This window comes from Parasteatoda tepidariorum, chromosome 4 (assembly GCF_043381705.1).
Source record: "Parasteatoda tepidariorum isolate YZ-2023 chromosome 4, CAS_Ptep_4.0, whole genome shotgun sequence".
Taxonomy (NCBI): Eukaryota; Metazoa; Arthropoda; class Arachnida; order Araneae; family Theridiidae; genus Parasteatoda; species Parasteatoda tepidariorum.
Window position 1 is genome coordinate 60416855 of NC_092207.1, and position 18446 is coordinate 60435300.

Below are 18446 nucleotides of genomic sequence, written 5' to 3' on the forward strand. Positions count from 1 at the left end.
ATACATTTATCTAAAGGGAATTATAAGTATAACAGGGTTCAGCATTAACAAAAAGAAAACCCGGAAAAGATCTTAATTTTTTCAGATTCTCCTGAAAATCTACAAAATTTCAGAATACATATTTGCTAGGCACAACCATTCCTAAGAAAAAATAATATATTTTTTAACAGAAATAAAACCTTTTTTAAAGGAAAATATATATCAAATAAACATTTAGTAATAATTGTAGGGATGCTAACTTTCCAAACTAGCTATCAGTAATCAAAATTCAAATTAGCAAAATATTGAGGTGTGTATATTGCTTAATTCTATATAGGTACATAATATTAATAAAATTTAGCATGAAATTACTATTAAATATAAAAAAGTAATATAAAAGTTTCATATTAAAAATTAAGATACAACACTGAGACTTCATATTTTATTATAAATTGATAAAATTAAATTGATTATTAAGAATCAAATGTTCCAGTTTTTTGTTAAATTAGAATTAGCTCTGATTTTGATTTTCATTTGTACCACTAAATATCTTTGCTCACAGCATTACAAATTGAAGTTTACGTTCTTTTGCTTATCTATATGTCGAAAATATTAAGGTTTAGAACAGGAAAGGGAAAAGAGGAGATTTCTTTTTTCTATTTTTTATTTATTGTTTTTAGAATTACTTAAGGAGTAGGAAAATATTATAGTAGATTAGTTGCAAACCAAAAAATTGCATAACTTTTAGTAGTTAAGGAGGAAAAAAAATTATTTTAAACAGAGTGTTAAAGGAAATTTCCAATAACGTAATTTTTGTTACTGAACCGTAACACAGTAATTATAATTAGGAAATCATAATCGTTGGCCCCTCTGTAATTGTATCTCATTAAATAAAAGTTTAAATTACACATTTCATAATACAAAGTTATATAACAATATTTTATGCAAGAAATGAACATTTCTGGACTAATTTTTCTTTCATAAAAAAAGAGGTTTCAAATCTTGATGTAATGTTCATTAAAAAATCACATGGTAATTATTAATGTCTGTCAAGTAAAGTTAACACTTAAAAACATTGATTAAATAATTAATATAAAAAAGAAGTCACACTTTACTTACATCACCTAAAGTTGTTTTTTCAATTCTTCCTTTGACTCGCCTGGCAGATTCCAAGTCATCATTTTCGTCTAATAATGCTGTTATAACGGGGGTACTTATAACCTTGGTGGCATTGATAATTTCTCCAATACGTGGTACACCCTGAGTGATATCTTAACGCAAGAAAAATTAAGGAAAAACACAATTTGAATAAAAAAAAGGAAAAATATCAAACCAAAGATGACAAACAATTTCTAAATTAGTAAGTCAGTTAAATTGCTATTTATTATTTTCGAGCACCTAGCATACAACTCGCTTTTTTTCCTTTTAAAAATTAATTTTTAAGCCATAGTACTTTGATTTCAAACTATGAAATTATATTGTGTTACTACATTTGCAGTTTAGATAATAACTTGCTTTAAATTGAATTGAATAAACAGTATTTTAAAAATATTTCAGTTTAATATCTACCTAAGCTTATTAAGACTAAGGTAAAATAATAATAACTCAAAATGTTATGTGCTCAAAATCAAAACCTGAACATCCTTAATACCTTTTGCCTTAATAATTGGATTTTCATGACCTAAGGCTCAATCTTAATGATGCAGAGCTCGAATGTATACACTACATACTTTTGAAAAAAATTACGTTATTTTCCATACATAATTATGCCATATATTTAGTTACCTTTCTCACAAAGTAATTGTTTCAAAACAGATTTCTTAAAAATAAAATAATACATTATAACAAAACAAAACAAAAAAATTCCTAAGTTTAAATATTTTTTTTTGTCTCAGAAATAACAAATTAATTAAAGGATACTCATAGAAGCAACACCAGCAAAATGGAAAGTTTTCAAAGTCATTTGAGTCGCAGGTTCTCCAATGCTTTGAGCACATACAGCTCCAACAGCTCCACCTTTAAAGGAAGAATACCAAATTATGCAATTAAGATAAATGGAGCATTGCAAAACAACTTCAAAACAAAAGTATCATTCGTACCTGGATGAATTAAAGACTTCATATATTTTTCTTTGCAAAACTCAATAAACTTTTTCAGTTGAGACTCCGTTATTCTTTCAAGCTGGTACAAAACTGAAATTTTTTCTCCCATTAATTTTAAATTAGGTTAAATTGAGATATAGTATATAGATTAAGTCAGTAAATATAAACATAGATCCATATAATAATAATTTAATTTATAGTAATCAATGATGTTTTTTAGCGTATTTAACAAAAATTTTTCATTTATTAAAAAACTTTGTTTAAAGAATAATTTTCATAAAATGTTACAAGCAAAAAGTGTCATATAAAAATAAAAGACGCAAATAAAAAATGACTTTAATAATAGAAATGTTTTCTAAATGAAATGAACTTGTTGGAACAAAATTTGGAAATGGATATTAAATAAATTATTAATGAAGTGAAATAGTTTTGTTAAACACTTTTTCAATAATTCTTTAATAGGTTTTTTTTCCTTTTTTTTAAATTTAAAACCAAATTAATAATAATTCTATACAACATCTATTAATCCAAAGTGTGGTGAAAGCTAAAGACTAACCATTCATTCCTAACTAAAAGTTTTAATTTTGTGTAACGCAAATGATGCATTGAATAACACATTTTAAATTAAGATTATATAATTAACCTATTGAACCAATATTGAGCTAAGATCATTTAAACATAAAATTAGTAATTAAACATCTATTTTCTACTATATAGATTGTCATAATTTTAAACTTTAACTTCACATAGGAAGAAGTTTTTAGTCTTATTTTTTCAATAGCTCTCAAAACTATGGTATGGTACTTTCAATAGAATGAAACTATCTTCAAAAAATTTCACTCCTAGATACAGAATTTAATCTTTGAAAAGTTCACGATTTCGATTTCTTTTCAGAATTCAAACAGTCTGACTAACATAATAAAAAAAGAAGTTTAAAAGTAATTACCTGAAGGAATATTTCGACCAGGTTTAGTTTTATACTGCAGCCTGGATTTTTTGATACGGTTAGCTTGATCAATAAAGAAATGCCTGAAAAAAAATTTTTTTAGCAATCTTTTAAGATAATTAAACACAAATTTAATAATTTATATAATTTTTATTTTTACCTCATTTGCAATTGATATGGTTCACTAGTTTCATTTAATTCTTCTTGTATTAATTGATCACTTAAAGAAATCAAAGTTTCATCATCCAAAGGAAGTTCCTCTTTGTATGGATATTTTGCCTGAGTAAACATAATGCAGTTTTTGTCATTTCAAATAAGAATGATTTATAATTATAATAACAAGTTTGCATGTGGAAAAATCAAAATTTTAATAAAATTTTTGAGAAATTTTGCAATAACATAAATACTCCCCCCCCCACAAAACATGCAGGCATAAGAAGACACGGCATAAATAATACATATAAAAGAGCTGAAAATCCTAAAAGTAAAGAACTGGAAATCAATTGCTGGGAGAAGGGCAGAATGGGAAAAGTTTCTGAGGAAGGCCCAGGCTCACAAAGGGCTGTCGTGCCCATGCTGATGATGAAAAGAGCATAAACTTTGTTTCTTTTGATTACTGTATGCGATATTAATATTTTTATTCTGAAGAACAGAATTTCAGTACAAAATTATGTACATAGCTAAATTATTTTTGTTCTTTATCAAAGATTTGTTAGCCAGCTTTCCACATCTTTCTGAATAAAAAGAATTAAAAAAATTTCCTTGTCAAGGGTAATATCCTTGGTTATCCTTTCATTTCAATAAACTTTCTCTTCTTCTTGGACTTTAGGGTATCTTTATTAATTTATCATACACAGGATACAGGCTTTTATATGGTTTCCCAATTCTCATAATCTCCTAAATGTTTCAAAAGTTTGAACTATTGATTTTAAAGTTTCAGAAACGTATTAATTGCTATTAAAATGTAAGTAAAAAACTTACAAACATATCAAACTTCTTCACAAATCTTAGTTTTAGGAAAAATTCGTGAACTTGAGAAAAAGCAGTACTAACAAACATTTAATAATTGTCGTAACATGGAAGTGCGCGTTGCAACAATTTGCGATCCAATAATTTAAAATGATAACACAATATGTGGAATAAATAGCGCAATAAGAATAAATTTTAGCAGTGGTAAATTGAACAACTATTAAAACTCTTTGTCATTCTAAAGATTTTCCTTTTAAAGATTCAAACATTCCCCCCCCCCCAAAAAAAGGGTAAAAAAATTTGCTTCAGATCATTTGACAACAAAGAAATCTGATCAATTCAACAGTAAGAAAATGATTAAAAGATGCAATGTTTGCAATTGAATCATATCATACAGGATTTGTTCAAAAAGTTATATTAGTGAGACATTAATTTATATGATCAGTACATTAATCACACAATACATTAAAAAATGTCAAAATCTAAGAAAAAGACCAAAGTTAAAAGTTTTCTGCACTGCTCTGCTCTTAGCAAGATTTCCTGGCATCAAAAACATCACGGTAAGCTTTTTGCGAAAAATCTTTTAGAACCACTTTGTCATGTTGATTGTGCTGAAGGGATGTCCCTTCATGGGAGCATTGGAGGAGCCACGACAAGATTGCAGGGTGGTTGAATGCATCATTCAACTCATATTTCAAGCATTTAAACTCTATCGAACCCATTGATTATTTTGACTGCGGACAAAATCGTACAGAACCCCCTCAGATACACATCTCACAGAATAACACGAGATAAATATTTTTCAGGATACCCACAAGGTTTAATTTCTGAAGAAGCTGGTGTAATTGCTCTAAGAGTTAAATGATATAAAGAATTAATAAAATTTAGTTGTCTATACATATAATGAAATAATTAAGATTGTTTTAAAAAGAGTCTTAATTATTATTTTAAATCTATACTTATCATAAGTTCGTTTTTTGTAACCTTTTAATCATCACTTAATGAGTTTATCTATTTTAACATACTTTCATATCTAATTAAACAGTACAGTAGGGAACCGATTATCCGGAATGATCGGGACCATCGCTATTCCAGATAACTGATTTTTCCAGTTTTCTGAATCGCTACAAAAAGCCGCTTTTTTTATTGTTAAACCCAACTAAAAAAAAAAAAATATTTGGAAATAATCTTAAAAAGAGGAAAAAGCGATGATGTAATACACTAATGATTATTTCCAAAATGATGGTAAGGTAAACATCTCTTAAAAAAGAAAGAAAAATCCTAAAATCTTATGAGGAAAAAAAAACATTTTTTAAAAAAAATGACGGGAAAATTTGTTGAATTTCGTTCCGGTTTTCTGATTTCCGGATAACGGGTTCCTGTACATCAAAATAGAGAAAGAAATATAACACATTTAAATGTTTACTGTAATGTGATAGAAAGCTCTTTCAAATATAATTGGAGAATCAGGCGGGTCTTCATTCTTTTTCATGCAATAACTATCTCCTCCCTTTTTCAGAGAAGTTTCAAATTTATTAATGCCTTCCATACATGCAGGATCCAATCCATCATCTCCATAAACAAACTGCACAACTTCTCCCACAGAATTACGAACACTCATGTCGTAGTGCAAGCACAAATCTTCTAAGGCCTAAAAAAAGAGAATGATAATACAAAAATATTGGACTCTTATTTTCTAATTAGCAAATTGTTTCAACAAAGTTAAAAAGCACATTAAATCAAAACAAGATATAATGTCTCAAACAATATATAACATATAAAAAGAGAATTGTATTAAAATTAAAGAAATTATATTTTTTCTTTTCATATAACAAAGAAAATTTTTGTTTTAAAAAAAGAAATATCTATTACTTCAAATAACATGAGATATTTATTTTTTATGCTTTTAAACAAACACGATTCAAATATAGTTCATCAGAGTGACAACTATAATAATGTATCTATAATTTTTGCATGAAATCAATAATTAGAATCGCAAAGAAAATTCCATGCATGGTGTCAAATTGAACAACTTAATTGGTGTCAACAAGAATATTGATGAGATTGAACGTATAAAACTTAGATACATTAAATATTTAGGATCAATGATATAAAAAATTAAATATATCCCAAGAAATTCTTTACATTTTTTTTTATGTATTCCATGCTTTCTTGAACATTTTTTAAAATTGATTTTGGGTCAGGTCTGTAATGACACATTTTGGCATGTAATGTAACATACAATATGTAATGACACTCCCACCACATAAAAATCATTCTTGTGAAATTGAGTCTAAAAATTATTTTATTATAATATAAGAGTTTTATTTGAAGAGTCAATAAAAAAAAATATTAGAAATTAAAAATTTCTAGTATTTCCATGAACATATTAGTGTCTGCCATTTGATAAATTTGACACTAATAGAGAATTATATTTCTCCATTTTTAAACAAGTTAGAAGTACAGTATAACCAAGTTTTGTAGTAAGCTAAAACAAAAAAAAAAAAAAACAGGACAAATTTAGGATATTTTTTGGAATACATATAGCAAACAACTTTTAAAAAAGATAAACAAACCGCAAACTAAAAAAAATAAATTATTTTATCAACTTAAGTGTTATAAAAGTTGATTTCATCAAAAAAGAATAATAAAATTTACGATTTTTAATATCAGAATCACTTAGTTTAGAAGAGAAAGTTTTAAAACTTTTCACTATAATTTTATCAATACTGAAAATATTTTTAAAACGAAGCATGGAAAAATTTTATAATGCTGTTGCATTAAAAAAAAAAGTCTTGTGTATCAATCAGTTATTATTTCATCATACCAACATATAAAGTTTCTAAGTAGTCTAAGATTTCCAAAATTAAATAATTTTAAAGTAAGGTTTCAACGATTTTAAAATAAAAAACACAGTGAATATGCCATTAAACATTTTTGTACATAAGTAACTTTAAAGGATGTTCTCGCAATTATCATTTAAAAATTCTATGATATAATTACTATATTGTTAACTGGAATCAATCATTTATAAATCACATGAACAAGAGGAACCAATAAGACTGAAACTACAAAAACTACAAGGTTTTGTATAGCATTTGCTTAAAAATAAAGTAGTCACCTATAGCAGTCCCTGAGCAATAGAAAATACTATAAAACCACATGAAATGTGACAAGTTTTGAAAATACTACTTAGATAAGATTGTATATTAAACAAAAAGAAAACTTGTTAAATAATATTTAAACCATGGCACATAGAATTACAATAGATTAAGTCATCTATTTGACTATAATAGGAAAAAAAATCATAATTATATTACTTTGATGAGTCGTCTTTGCATATATCCAGTTTCAGCGGTTTTAACTGCTGTATCAACAAGACCTGGAATATATGTCTAGCTATAAACATGAATACATATAGATAAAAACCTAATAATCATTTTGATTTCATTTTTTTTTATTAAAGTGTATCATTTCACTGTAATTGAAATAGCACTCACCTTCTCTTCCAGCCATTGTATGGAATATGAATTCTGTAGGGGTCATGCCAGTATAAAAACTATTCTGAACAAATCCTTTTGCTTCAGCAGTTTTACCTTCAAATTTAAACAAATTCATAAGTTGAATATGATAAAATGTTTGAATACTTATATTTAAGAATTGATCATTATAAATATATAGTGATAATTTGTAAATGTCTTAGAAGAAATATTTATTTCCCCAGAAATATATATATATAGTATACATAATTGAAACAGTAACATAATCTAATTCATCATAATCCTATAATATTTACGTTCTTAAGATATTTCCAGCTTGGGCAAAAGAAAATATTCTAATACTCATTTTAAATATATTCAGTGGAAGGTTCCATATCCGCACGCACTTGTCAGGATTTAGGCAACTTAGGAAAGATATGTGTACCATCATTTTATCAAGAATTTATTTATAGCTAAGACATGCAGATATATGGGGAAATAAAGAATTTGTTATCTCCGAAAATTATATTCCATAAACATGATATGAGATGCCAGTGACATATAACAAATAGATTTTGAAGAAATAAAAACATTTTAAAGGTACTAGAAAATAAAGTAAAATTTGTCAAAAATAGACCAGCAAAAAAACTGATTTCTGCTTGAGAATCAGCTCTGATAAATGGTGCAAAAACGAGAAAATGCAAATCGACAATGACAGTTTGCTGATAAAAATGGAAATAACGATAATGTCAAATTTAGTGCTGTATTTGAGAAAGAAAGTAAGAAAAGTTAAATTCTGATAAAAACAAAGCTGCATTAGCCGAGTATAAAAGAAGTGAAATATTGGCTGCAAATATAAAAGTTGAAGTTTGAAGTTGAAAAGTTGAAGTTTGAAACAAAAGTGGAACTGTTGATAAAAAATAAATCAGGGGAAAAAAATTGCTGAAAGAAAAAAATTGCAATGAATAATAAGAATCAGTCAGAAATGCCAAATTTGCAGAGAGAATGAATCCCAGGTAAAAATGAGAAGGAAAATGGCAATAACTTAGTGCAGGGAAACTATTAAGTTGAGGCATATTGGAATAAGCACAGTTCCTAAGTACAAGAAAAAGAAGTTAAAAAAATGGCAACATATTGAGAAAGAGAAGAAAATTCAACACAAGTTTGAAAACGCATACATGATGCTAAATCGGTAAAAGGTAGATTCCTGAGCAAGCCAAAGAAAATGGTGAAATACGGAAGAATTTGATGACATGAAACAATTACCAAGATGATATTGATTCAGAAAATTAGGTTAAATTAGGTAGGTTGCTGGTACTGAAAAACCAGGAAGAATGGGAAGTTAGTAGATGTACAAAAAGTAAATGAGATTAAAGGAGTTAGAAATTGGAACTAGGAAGGCAAGGAAAAAAGACAATTAAGTACAGAGAATAGTTAAGCACAGAGAATGGAAAAAAACTAAAAATTTGAAAGACTTTGGAATCCAATAAAAAGTGATTGAAATAAGTTAGTGCTTAGGAAAATGTAGAACTGGAAATTTGGCCAAAAAGATAAAAACTGAGGAAAATGCCAATAAAAGATAAAAGTTTGTTTCCAAAATTTATTGTCGCTAAAATTATAATTTTATTAAAACAAAGAAAGCATAATTTCCTTTTACTTTTTTTGTTTTTAAAATAAATATTAAAGTTGCAGTGTGTAGATAATGCAACTAAGTAATTTAGAGTTTCGTAGTTAGATGTTAGATAGTGTAAATAAGGGAGGTATTTAATATTTATGTGCGTGTATGTATATATATATATATAGTGTGTATGACTTGTAATTTTTATTTAGCGCTACTATCTTTCTTTCATCTTTCATGAGCTTATGTTTTAATAAGATTTTTTGGTTAATAAATATTATTGATATATAGATACTAGGTTATTATCGATATACAAGAGAGTCTATGTTCAGGGAAATAGTAGTTTTTGTACAAAAGTTTTCATTTCAATAGTGTAAGCAAGAATTTTTTCTTTGGTCAGGGTACCACTATACCAACAGTAGCTTTGAATATCATTGAATCACATTGGAAGAATAGATTTGATGGAAAGATGACATTTACAAAGAATTTACAGTTTTGTAAAAAAAAAAGGACACATTTTTTTCTTGTAGCATGTAAGGATTTCCTGGGAAAATGGAAGGATTTCCTAACTACAATTCACTAAGCAAAGGATTTTATTTCTGTGCGTTAGCAGAGGGATGAAAATAATGGACAGAATCCAAAGGAATGAGGGAACGAGAGGTGAATGGATGACTTTTAGTACAGTGGTGCTGAAAACTGAAGAGAGTTAGAAGTTTTTTTTTTCTGATGCATAATAGCAAGAAGCTGGTTACTCTATAATTCTGATTTGCCAAAATTCTTCAACAATGCTCAACTTATATTTTCTTATTTGAAAATAATTGTTTTTTTTAAATAAATTTTTTTAATCTTATTCGTAATTAATGTTTATGCTAAGCTGGAGTATAGAAATTCTATATTAAGCTTGCAAAATAAAAATCTGCTACTTTACAATGAATTCACAATAAAACAAGCTTAACACACATGTCATTCTTTAGGGAAAGAATACTAACTTCCTCGCTCAAAGTGAGGCAAAGATCTTTTATCAAATCCATCATGAACTCTATGACCACTGATAGATTGCTGGCCTACACAAGCTACCATCTGACTGATATTGATGTTGGATCCTGAAAAATAACATAAAAATAAAAACTCTCATTTTACTACAATTAACTTTTTCAAAACACCAAATCATAGAAAAATGTTTTCATTGATACTTCTGAGGACAGTTAATTAAAATAAAATAATATATTGACAAAAATACAAATGACACAATTTGCAAATTTTCTTTAATGTAAATGAAATAATTTTTAATGCGGTGATATTTTGATTTTATTTCTTTTAAACAACTTTGCAGAAAATATTACTTGCATTACTGTATAAATATAATATGTTTCTTGACACTTATTCTGACTGCCCATTCGTCTTTCGGGTTAAAATAAAAATGCAAATTTCAATAGAATGTTTTCACAATGATTGTTGTCACATTTGCAATTAATCACATAATTATAATTAATATTAAAATTATTTATTGCGATTACATCAGGTGAGAAGTAAACTTGAAATACTTTTGGAGAAGTAAACTTGAAATACTTTTGGAGTGTTATGGGTAAAAGTTTTAAAATAGATTACAAAAAAAAATTTTGCTAGATTAATTTTGATGTATAAAAATAGTACCTTTAGATCCACATTGAGCCATTATTAAAGGACTATTGGTTTTATGAAGTTCTTTAAGACAAATCTGGAAAGCTCGCTCTCTTATAGCAGATAATTCAGCCATAATTTTATTCTGAAAAAATAAATTGGAGTTTGAATTCAGTTCGTTGACAGAAATCAATAAGAACACAAAAAATTTATTAATAAATACCTCTAAAGTTTCCTCTTCACTACATCCAGGTAAATGATCCAGGGCTCCTTTTTTTAAACTCTGAATATACTCTTCACATTTAGCATAACTATTGATAAACAACAATTTTTATTAAGTGAATCTATAGCAATTAAAGAAAGAGATTGTGTGCATGAGTGCTAGATGGAATAATAATGATAATAATAAAATAAGATAATTTTAAATTTTTTATCTTTCATAATATATGCATCAATGAATAGAATTAATTAATAATGATTAAAAAAATATTAAAAATTTTTCTAACATTGTACAAAAAATAGATTATCACATATTAATTTTAATAATAAAGGCAAGTTCTATTCATTACCCTTCTTGTACTAATTCACCCTTTCCTTTCAACAGTCCAATACCAGGAGTAACATCGCCGATTCCAATTGAAAAACCTCGGTTGGCTGTAATGAAAGCAAAAATACAAAATAAAAATTTAAACACATAAGATTACATTTAAAGTTGGACCACGTTTAAGGAGGAAATTAATAATAGCCCAAGAAGTGAAAATGCAGCACAAAACTGAAACAACTTTAGCATAACAATAGAGTGATATAAATTATATAACACAAGAACAAAATGCAGTGATGGTGTAGAGTTTGTATTTCACGCAAAGAAAGTAAACTAAATAAAAGAATTGAATTGAATAAATGATTGAGGCCAAGCAAAACAAAAAACCTGAAGGGATAAGAAACATTAGTACTATAATTTTAGGAAGAAAGGCTGTCCTGGCACATATACAGCAGTTACAAAATATATGAAAGAAAAAAAAAAAAATTTTCATTACATATGGCACATAATTGCAAATCTTACCATGCTGAAAGAGAACGAACTAAGCACATGTGTTATAAATGATATATTATACATAAATGAAATGATTATATAGTTTGAAAAATTATCGAAACAATTTTAATTTATAATAAAATAAAAAGTCTATTTGTATGTCTGTGTGCTTTTCTTTTATTACTCCAGAATGCTTTATCATCCTAAAATTTGGAAAGCAGCAGTATGGAGTGATTTGAAAATCCAAATGCTGGATCCCAAAATTTGTTCAAAAATTTCAATTAGATCATTGATTTTGGAAGAGAGTGTTTATAATAGAATTTACTCACTGGTTAAATGTTAGCCATTGTTTTAATGGGCATAAATGGTTATGGACATTAAACATGGCATAAATTGCCATTCTATTATTGACACCAATGATGATTAGGTATATTTGATAAAAAAATACCAACTGAAACAAAAAATAAGTTATGTACAAAAAAAATCAAAATTGATGGAGAAATGGTACTATTTTGCTTAGAGAGAAGTAAAAAATCACCATATTTTTGGACATCAATGATGTTTAATTAAGTTTGGTAATAGACACTAATTGAAATAAAAAAAAGTTTAGGAAGAATGAAAAACATTGCCATGCTATTATTGTCACAAATGATGCTTAATTTATTTTGGTGATAGTCATTACTGATACTATGGTAATTGTTGCAGTTTAAATGTGCATCAAATGCAATAAAGGTCTAAAGTATTTTCTTTATTTAGTTTTACATGCTTTAAACATTCTTTTAACAAGACTAAAACAGTCTTCGGTTTTGTAGTGACAGTCACTAAATGTGCTATCCTTTTCTTACATTCTTTGAACCCGTTTTCTTCCATTCATGCCAGCCCCCCCCCTTTTTTTAGCAATAATGCTCAACTGAGTTCATAGAAGAAAGGAGAATTGCTCTCTTGCTGAAAGTGTAACATAAATAAATATTTAAAGATGATTTTTTTGGGTTTTATTATTAGTTTACTGACCATAAAAGAAATTGAGATCTTTTGATTTGCGAAACCTGCTTTTGGCGACGGTACGTTTTCTCCATTCAACTTATGCGGGTGAACTAAGTGTATCCAGGTGGTCTTCTTCATTTGTTGTTTGTAGATCATGACGTTATTCTTTTTCTGTAGTACAAGAACATGTAGTAATGAAGCCTTAAGTTGAAGCTTGTTTAATTGCATTCATTTTGTTGCTTTTCAGTTACTCTGCAACTCTATTTGTTAGAGATTAGTATGCATGTTTACAAGTTTATATGTTTTTAAATAAACTATATTTCCATGGAAGCTCATTTCTGCCTTTTAATAAAAGTTAGTATTAATTCATATTGATGTTTTTTGCAGAAGTAAAAAAGAAACGATAAGCGAGAAAAAGTTATTCAGAAAAAAGATGGGAGAGCATGGGGTAATGAGCATGAATTTGTTCCGTAGAAGAAGAAAACTTACCAAGATAGTAAGATGAAAGACGTGCCAGTTTCAACATAGCATTCGCTGCATAGCTAGGTCCATAATCTCTCAACAGAATGTAAAATATAGTAGTCTTTGATCCAGAACCTAAGGTTTGTTTTGTCATTGTACCAGACAGCAACTCACTATTTCTGATATTGACAACTGCAACAGATAAAATGGAAAAAAGACTGAAATATTATTTATAACAAGAAAAAAAATGCTACATGAAACTGTTAAGCATAAGAGCATACATTTGATTTTAAAAATGGCAATAAACGATTTTATTAAAGGATGGTTTTAACATGTTTTGATTTTGTAATGATTCCATTCCTACAGATTTGATTTCAAAAACATAGCTGCCAACATGAAAGTGAAAAAATCTAGTACATTGAAATGGTAAAATTGATTAAATATGATAAAATTGAATGCAATTCTTACATGTATCATTGATGCACATTTCTTCTAGAGCAGTATAAGCAGAAGTTGATTTTCCTTTTCCAGCCTTTCGAAGATTTATAAGTATTTTGCAAGTTTTATTTGGCTTCAGAATCAAGCTGAATATTTGTTTACCAGTCCACAATGTGTAGGGCTTTAAAAACAACAAAATAAAATAAATAATGCATGCATTTTTCAATGAATTAAGTAAAATAAATATATAACTACTTTATTACCTTTATTAATGCTGGAGGTGGTAAGTCAATTTTCATGAGCAGATCTTCATTTGAGAGTACACTAGTAATGATTTGTTGCGCTTCTGACTTTGTAAGAAATGTATCTTTATGCGTTAATAAATATGCACCTAAAAAAATACAAAATGAATTAAACGATTACACTTAAGAAACTGAAACAGAAAGTTCGTATAAAGATGATAATGAAAGTCAAGATACTTTGAGCACTCAAAAATAGATACCCGTAAATCTCAAAAGAATGAGCGTCTATTTTGGAGTTCTTAAGTTTAAATGGAGATAAAATATGAGTAGAATCATTTAATATGTAAGCAAATTAATATATATATATATATATATATAGAACATCAATAAAAAAGAATAATCCTGTTAGGAGATTGATAAATTGTAATTTTTTTATTTTTAGAAAATGGAAACAGATAAGATATCTAAGATAAAAAATCAAAAAAAAAAAAAAAAAAAAAATAAGGGAAGTTTTGTAATTTTATCAGGTCACAAGATTTTTTTAAAATTAAAAATATATACTATCAACACTAAAAGAGATTATCATAAATATTTGAATAAGTTCAAAGACTCATAGAAACTAAATGCAATACCACATTACAAAAATAAATTTATTACTTAAAGCAACAACCATATTAAGGTGTTCAATGTAGAAACTAATAAATTCAAATTTAAAAACTGATTTGCTATCTTTTATATTGAAAACTCACAGCAACAAGGACTGCTTTCAAAGTGATTTTTATTTAAGATAATTTAAATTAAAAAGTACATAGTATGACAGTAAACCTGTAATGAAATCCTGTATGGCAGCAACTAAAGGATCACCATTTCGTGGAGTTACCAAATTGTTTGTAACCTGAAATGAAAATAGATTAATTTTATTTTTGCAATAAAATATTTTTAGAGATCAAGACTTGCATGAACTAAGAATTGGTGACTTATATTCGGAGTACATTGCTTGCTGCATATAAAAATAACATTCTGAGAGTATTTGATTTTATAAAGCTGAAATATTTACACCCAGGGAAAAAATGTTTGCAATATAAACTTAATAAATACCCAAAAAATTAAAATGATCCCTACATTTACATTTTCCCCCCACTGAATTAAACATGAGCTGCAATTTTTAATTCACAGAAGGTTTTGAATTATTAGTGTATTTGCTACATTAGCAAAATTTGAGGTTAAAAATTCAATGTGGTTTAAAATTAAATTTTTCTAATTTTTAATATTTTTTCTTTGTTTAAAGTTTATTTTGAAATATTAAACATTTATTTTTCAGAAATCTCTATTATAGACAGATTTAATTTATTGAATGATAACATAAACAGTTATCATTTGGATTCATTTGCACTGCTCGCTCTATATTTTTTCTTTTTAACTATCACCCTTCAATTTCCCTAAGAAGAGAAATCCACATCTGTAAGTTTGTTCAGAGATGGTAGAATGGAAACTGTTAATTATAATGTCCTACATCTTTCAAAATTAGAGAAAATATAAGATTCTATTTATTCAGACAAGAAAAAGCTGAATTTTTCATTTTCAAAACATATGCCTAACAATTATATGATTTTACAAAACAGCACTAATGATTTACATTATAACGCATGTTTCTGATGATAAATAAAGGTTCAAGTATGAGAAACAAAGATGACAGACACTAAGACATACCCCCATTAAAATGAGAGCTTCAGCTCTTGCTTCAAGAGTTTGAGGTAAATGAATATTCATTTCATCTCCATCAAAATCAGCATTGTAGGGAGTACAGACACATTCATTAAAACGAAAAGTTCTTGTTGGCACAATTTTGGCCTGAAAAAAAACGACAATTGAACACAAAAGTTACTTTTAAAATATAAACATAGGAACTAGTAAGTATTTTTATACTTTGTGCGCCATAATGCTGAGTTTATGCAGAGATGGCTGCCGATTAAATAACACAATATCTCCATCAAGCATATGCCGTTCAACAATGTCCCCACACTGAAATTATTATTAAAAAAATGACATGAAAACAAATTCTTAAGAATAAAAATAACAATTTTCAGCAATTAGTTGTCTATTAGTATATCTCATTACACCAAAAATACAGAACACAAATCTTAAAATTATGTAGTTGTACCTTTATGTTGTCAGCAATTCTTCGCCTATTGGCATAGTTTAAATCACTGAAATAGATGAACAAATAATTAAACAAATGATGATGAAAAATGCAAAAAGAAAAAAAAAAGAAAGGAAAAAGAAAGAAAGCAAAAGAAAATAACTTACCTTTTCATTTTTGTATCCCTATCAATATAAAAATTAGCTCCAGGATGTTTGCGACCCCCATTCATTATAAGAATTTTCAACTGTTTCTTATTATGTGAAGTCACCTAGATTTAATATTATAATAAGAAAAAGCAGTTTTGAAATGTTTTCACACACACAAGATTCATGATTTGAAAGCACAAAATCAAATTTTCTTTTTTATTACACTAATCACAACATAATAATCTCAAGTGAATAATCAAAATAACACATATATACTTAACAAAGTATATTTAAAATCAGGCTCGATCTGAATTTAAATAAAAAATAGTGTCATTTAAGGTTATTTATACATAAATATATAGTTTAAAATATATTCAATACAGAAAAAACAAAATAATATAACACTATACAACTGTCAGATTTGTAATTTAATGTAACACCAAAATATTCAATAAATTTTTAATAAAACCAAATTAATATAAATTTCAACTTTAGATGCATAAAAGTAAATATAGTATCTTAAATATCTACCTATTAAATTTATTTAAAATAAATAAATTAAAATGGAGTTTTCAATACATAATGCTTGAAATAAATGTTTAAAAGTAGTATGATATGATAAAAAGTTAAATTTTGGCATTCATAAAAGTATTTGTGAGTAATTGAAAAAAGAAAAGCAAAGCATACTTACCATCTCAGGAAAAGTTAAAGATTTTGCTACGTGAACAGGAATACCAACCTTTAAAAAATTTTCAGCATTAAAAAACTTCAGATAAATTCAATCATAAAAATCAAGCAAAGGAAGTAAATAAGTAAAATTACACTCACATTGTCAATAGGTAAATTTGGATCAGGTGATATCACAGTTCTTCCAGTAAATTCAACACGCTTCCCAGATAGGTTACCTCGAAATCGACCATGTTTACCTTTTAATCTTTGAATTATGCCTCTTCCAGCACTTTTCTTTAGAATCTTAAAAATAAAAAAAATTTCTAATGAAATCATACAATTCAATATTATTTTCAATGCCATAAACCAGTGGCTCCAAACTGCAGACCACTTACTGGGTCATAGACTAACCAAGTGTTTTAGCCAAGATAAATTTTAGGATCTAGTTCTGTTCTTTTTTAAATAATTCACTAGTGTTAGTGAGGTGTGGCATTAAACATTAAAATTTAATTCTCCCCTAAGTGTATATTTAACTCATTAATATGTTTATATATTCACCATATAAACAAAATAGACGTCAATTAGTCATATTTTTACTTGATTGTTAAATAGTATGCACTTCTGTTTAAAAAGGAGCAAAACACATAAACACGTGAGGAAAGGGAAAGAGTAAAATATAACTTTTGGTGCATGTTTTAAAAAATTTAAAAATAAGTGCATTAAGTTTCACTTGCATAGTTTTTTCTTTTCTTTTTTCAAAAGTAGAAGCAATCTTTAAAATTGTGGTTGCTATTCTAAATTGTTGACTTTATGAGCTTTAAAGAAATCCTAAATTTTTTTTTCAGAGTCGTGCTCTGTTACACTTTGACAGGTTATATAATTTGCTAGAGCTGTGCTATAAATTAATAACTTTTTAAAGCAAAAGAAGTTGAATTTTAAACATAAAATTATGATATGATTCCCAGGTGCATACTTAAAAATGCTTAGAATACAATAATATGTAAATATTTACAATAAAAAATTACCAAATTTTCTATAGCATTTACTAACACATTAAAATAGAACATAAAGCCTTTTACTCTATGAATGTCTGATAATTAATTGAATTATTTCATGCAAAAAAGCTTCTTATTACATAATTTTTTTTTCAAACTTAGTATTTTTAAATGTTTAAATTTGATTTATAGGAATATTTAAAAACAGAAAGGATTGGTAAGTTTATAAAACTATTAGAACCATAAAAAATAAATAGCACTGAATATCAAATAAATAGTTGCGAGGAACTCAAACTGTAAGATATTACCTTTTGAAAACTTCATAAGCTTCAAAAATATACAAAAATGAGATGATAGTCGATATGTTTCAATTGCATCAAAAATAGACGCCCATTTTCAAGACTTGACAGACGTGAATGTAACAAAACAAAAATGATTTGGAAAAAAACAATATAAAGTAGTTAACGGAAAAATAAAGGTAAGGAACAAAAACTAGAAAAACCACAGAAGCCGAAAGAGAAAAAAGGTGAAAACAGAACATGAAAAAACATGGTAGTCGAAAGGCAAATTAGGGTAAAATGTATTTCCACACGTTATAGAGAGATGGGGAGGAACTAATGT

The 18446-nt window shown here is 27.1% G+C and overlaps 1 protein-coding gene across 1 annotated transcript in view; it reads right to left on the reverse strand.

Annotated features, from left to right (window-relative positions):
- LOC107436707 (RNA polymerase III subunit A) overlaps positions 1 to 18446 on the reverse strand; it is a 45212-nt gene that overhangs the window by 9605 nt on the left and 17161 nt on the right. Inside the window, exons 10-31 of the mRNA XM_071179916.1 lie at positions 16990 to 17133; positions 16853 to 16900; positions 16180 to 16283; positions 16034 to 16079; positions 15799 to 15894; positions 15583 to 15723; positions 14698 to 14767; positions 13894 to 14021; positions 13661 to 13811; positions 13220 to 13384; positions 11283 to 11367; positions 10937 to 11024; positions 10747 to 10858; positions 10083 to 10196; positions 7497 to 7592; positions 7317 to 7378; positions 5423 to 5647; positions 3188 to 3306; positions 3028 to 3110; positions 2079 to 2171; positions 1900 to 1995; positions 1099 to 1250 (exon numbers count right to left, since the gene is read on the reverse strand). Coding sequence (XP_071036017.1) covers positions 1099 to 1250; positions 1900 to 1995; positions 2079 to 2171; positions 3028 to 3110; positions 3188 to 3306; positions 5423 to 5647; positions 7317 to 7378; positions 7497 to 7592; positions 10083 to 10196; positions 10747 to 10858; positions 10937 to 11024; positions 11283 to 11367; positions 13220 to 13384; positions 13661 to 13811; positions 13894 to 14021; positions 14698 to 14767; positions 15583 to 15723; positions 15799 to 15894; positions 16034 to 16079; positions 16180 to 16283; positions 16853 to 16900; positions 16990 to 17133 — 2418 coding nt within the window. The remainder of the gene's footprint in view (positions 1 to 1098; positions 1251 to 1899; positions 1996 to 2078; positions 2172 to 3027; positions 3111 to 3187; positions 3307 to 5422; positions 5648 to 7316; positions 7379 to 7496; positions 7593 to 10082; positions 10197 to 10746; positions 10859 to 10936; positions 11025 to 11282; positions 11368 to 13219; positions 13385 to 13660; positions 13812 to 13893; positions 14022 to 14697; positions 14768 to 15582; positions 15724 to 15798; positions 15895 to 16033; positions 16080 to 16179; positions 16284 to 16852; positions 16901 to 16989; positions 17134 to 18446) is intronic.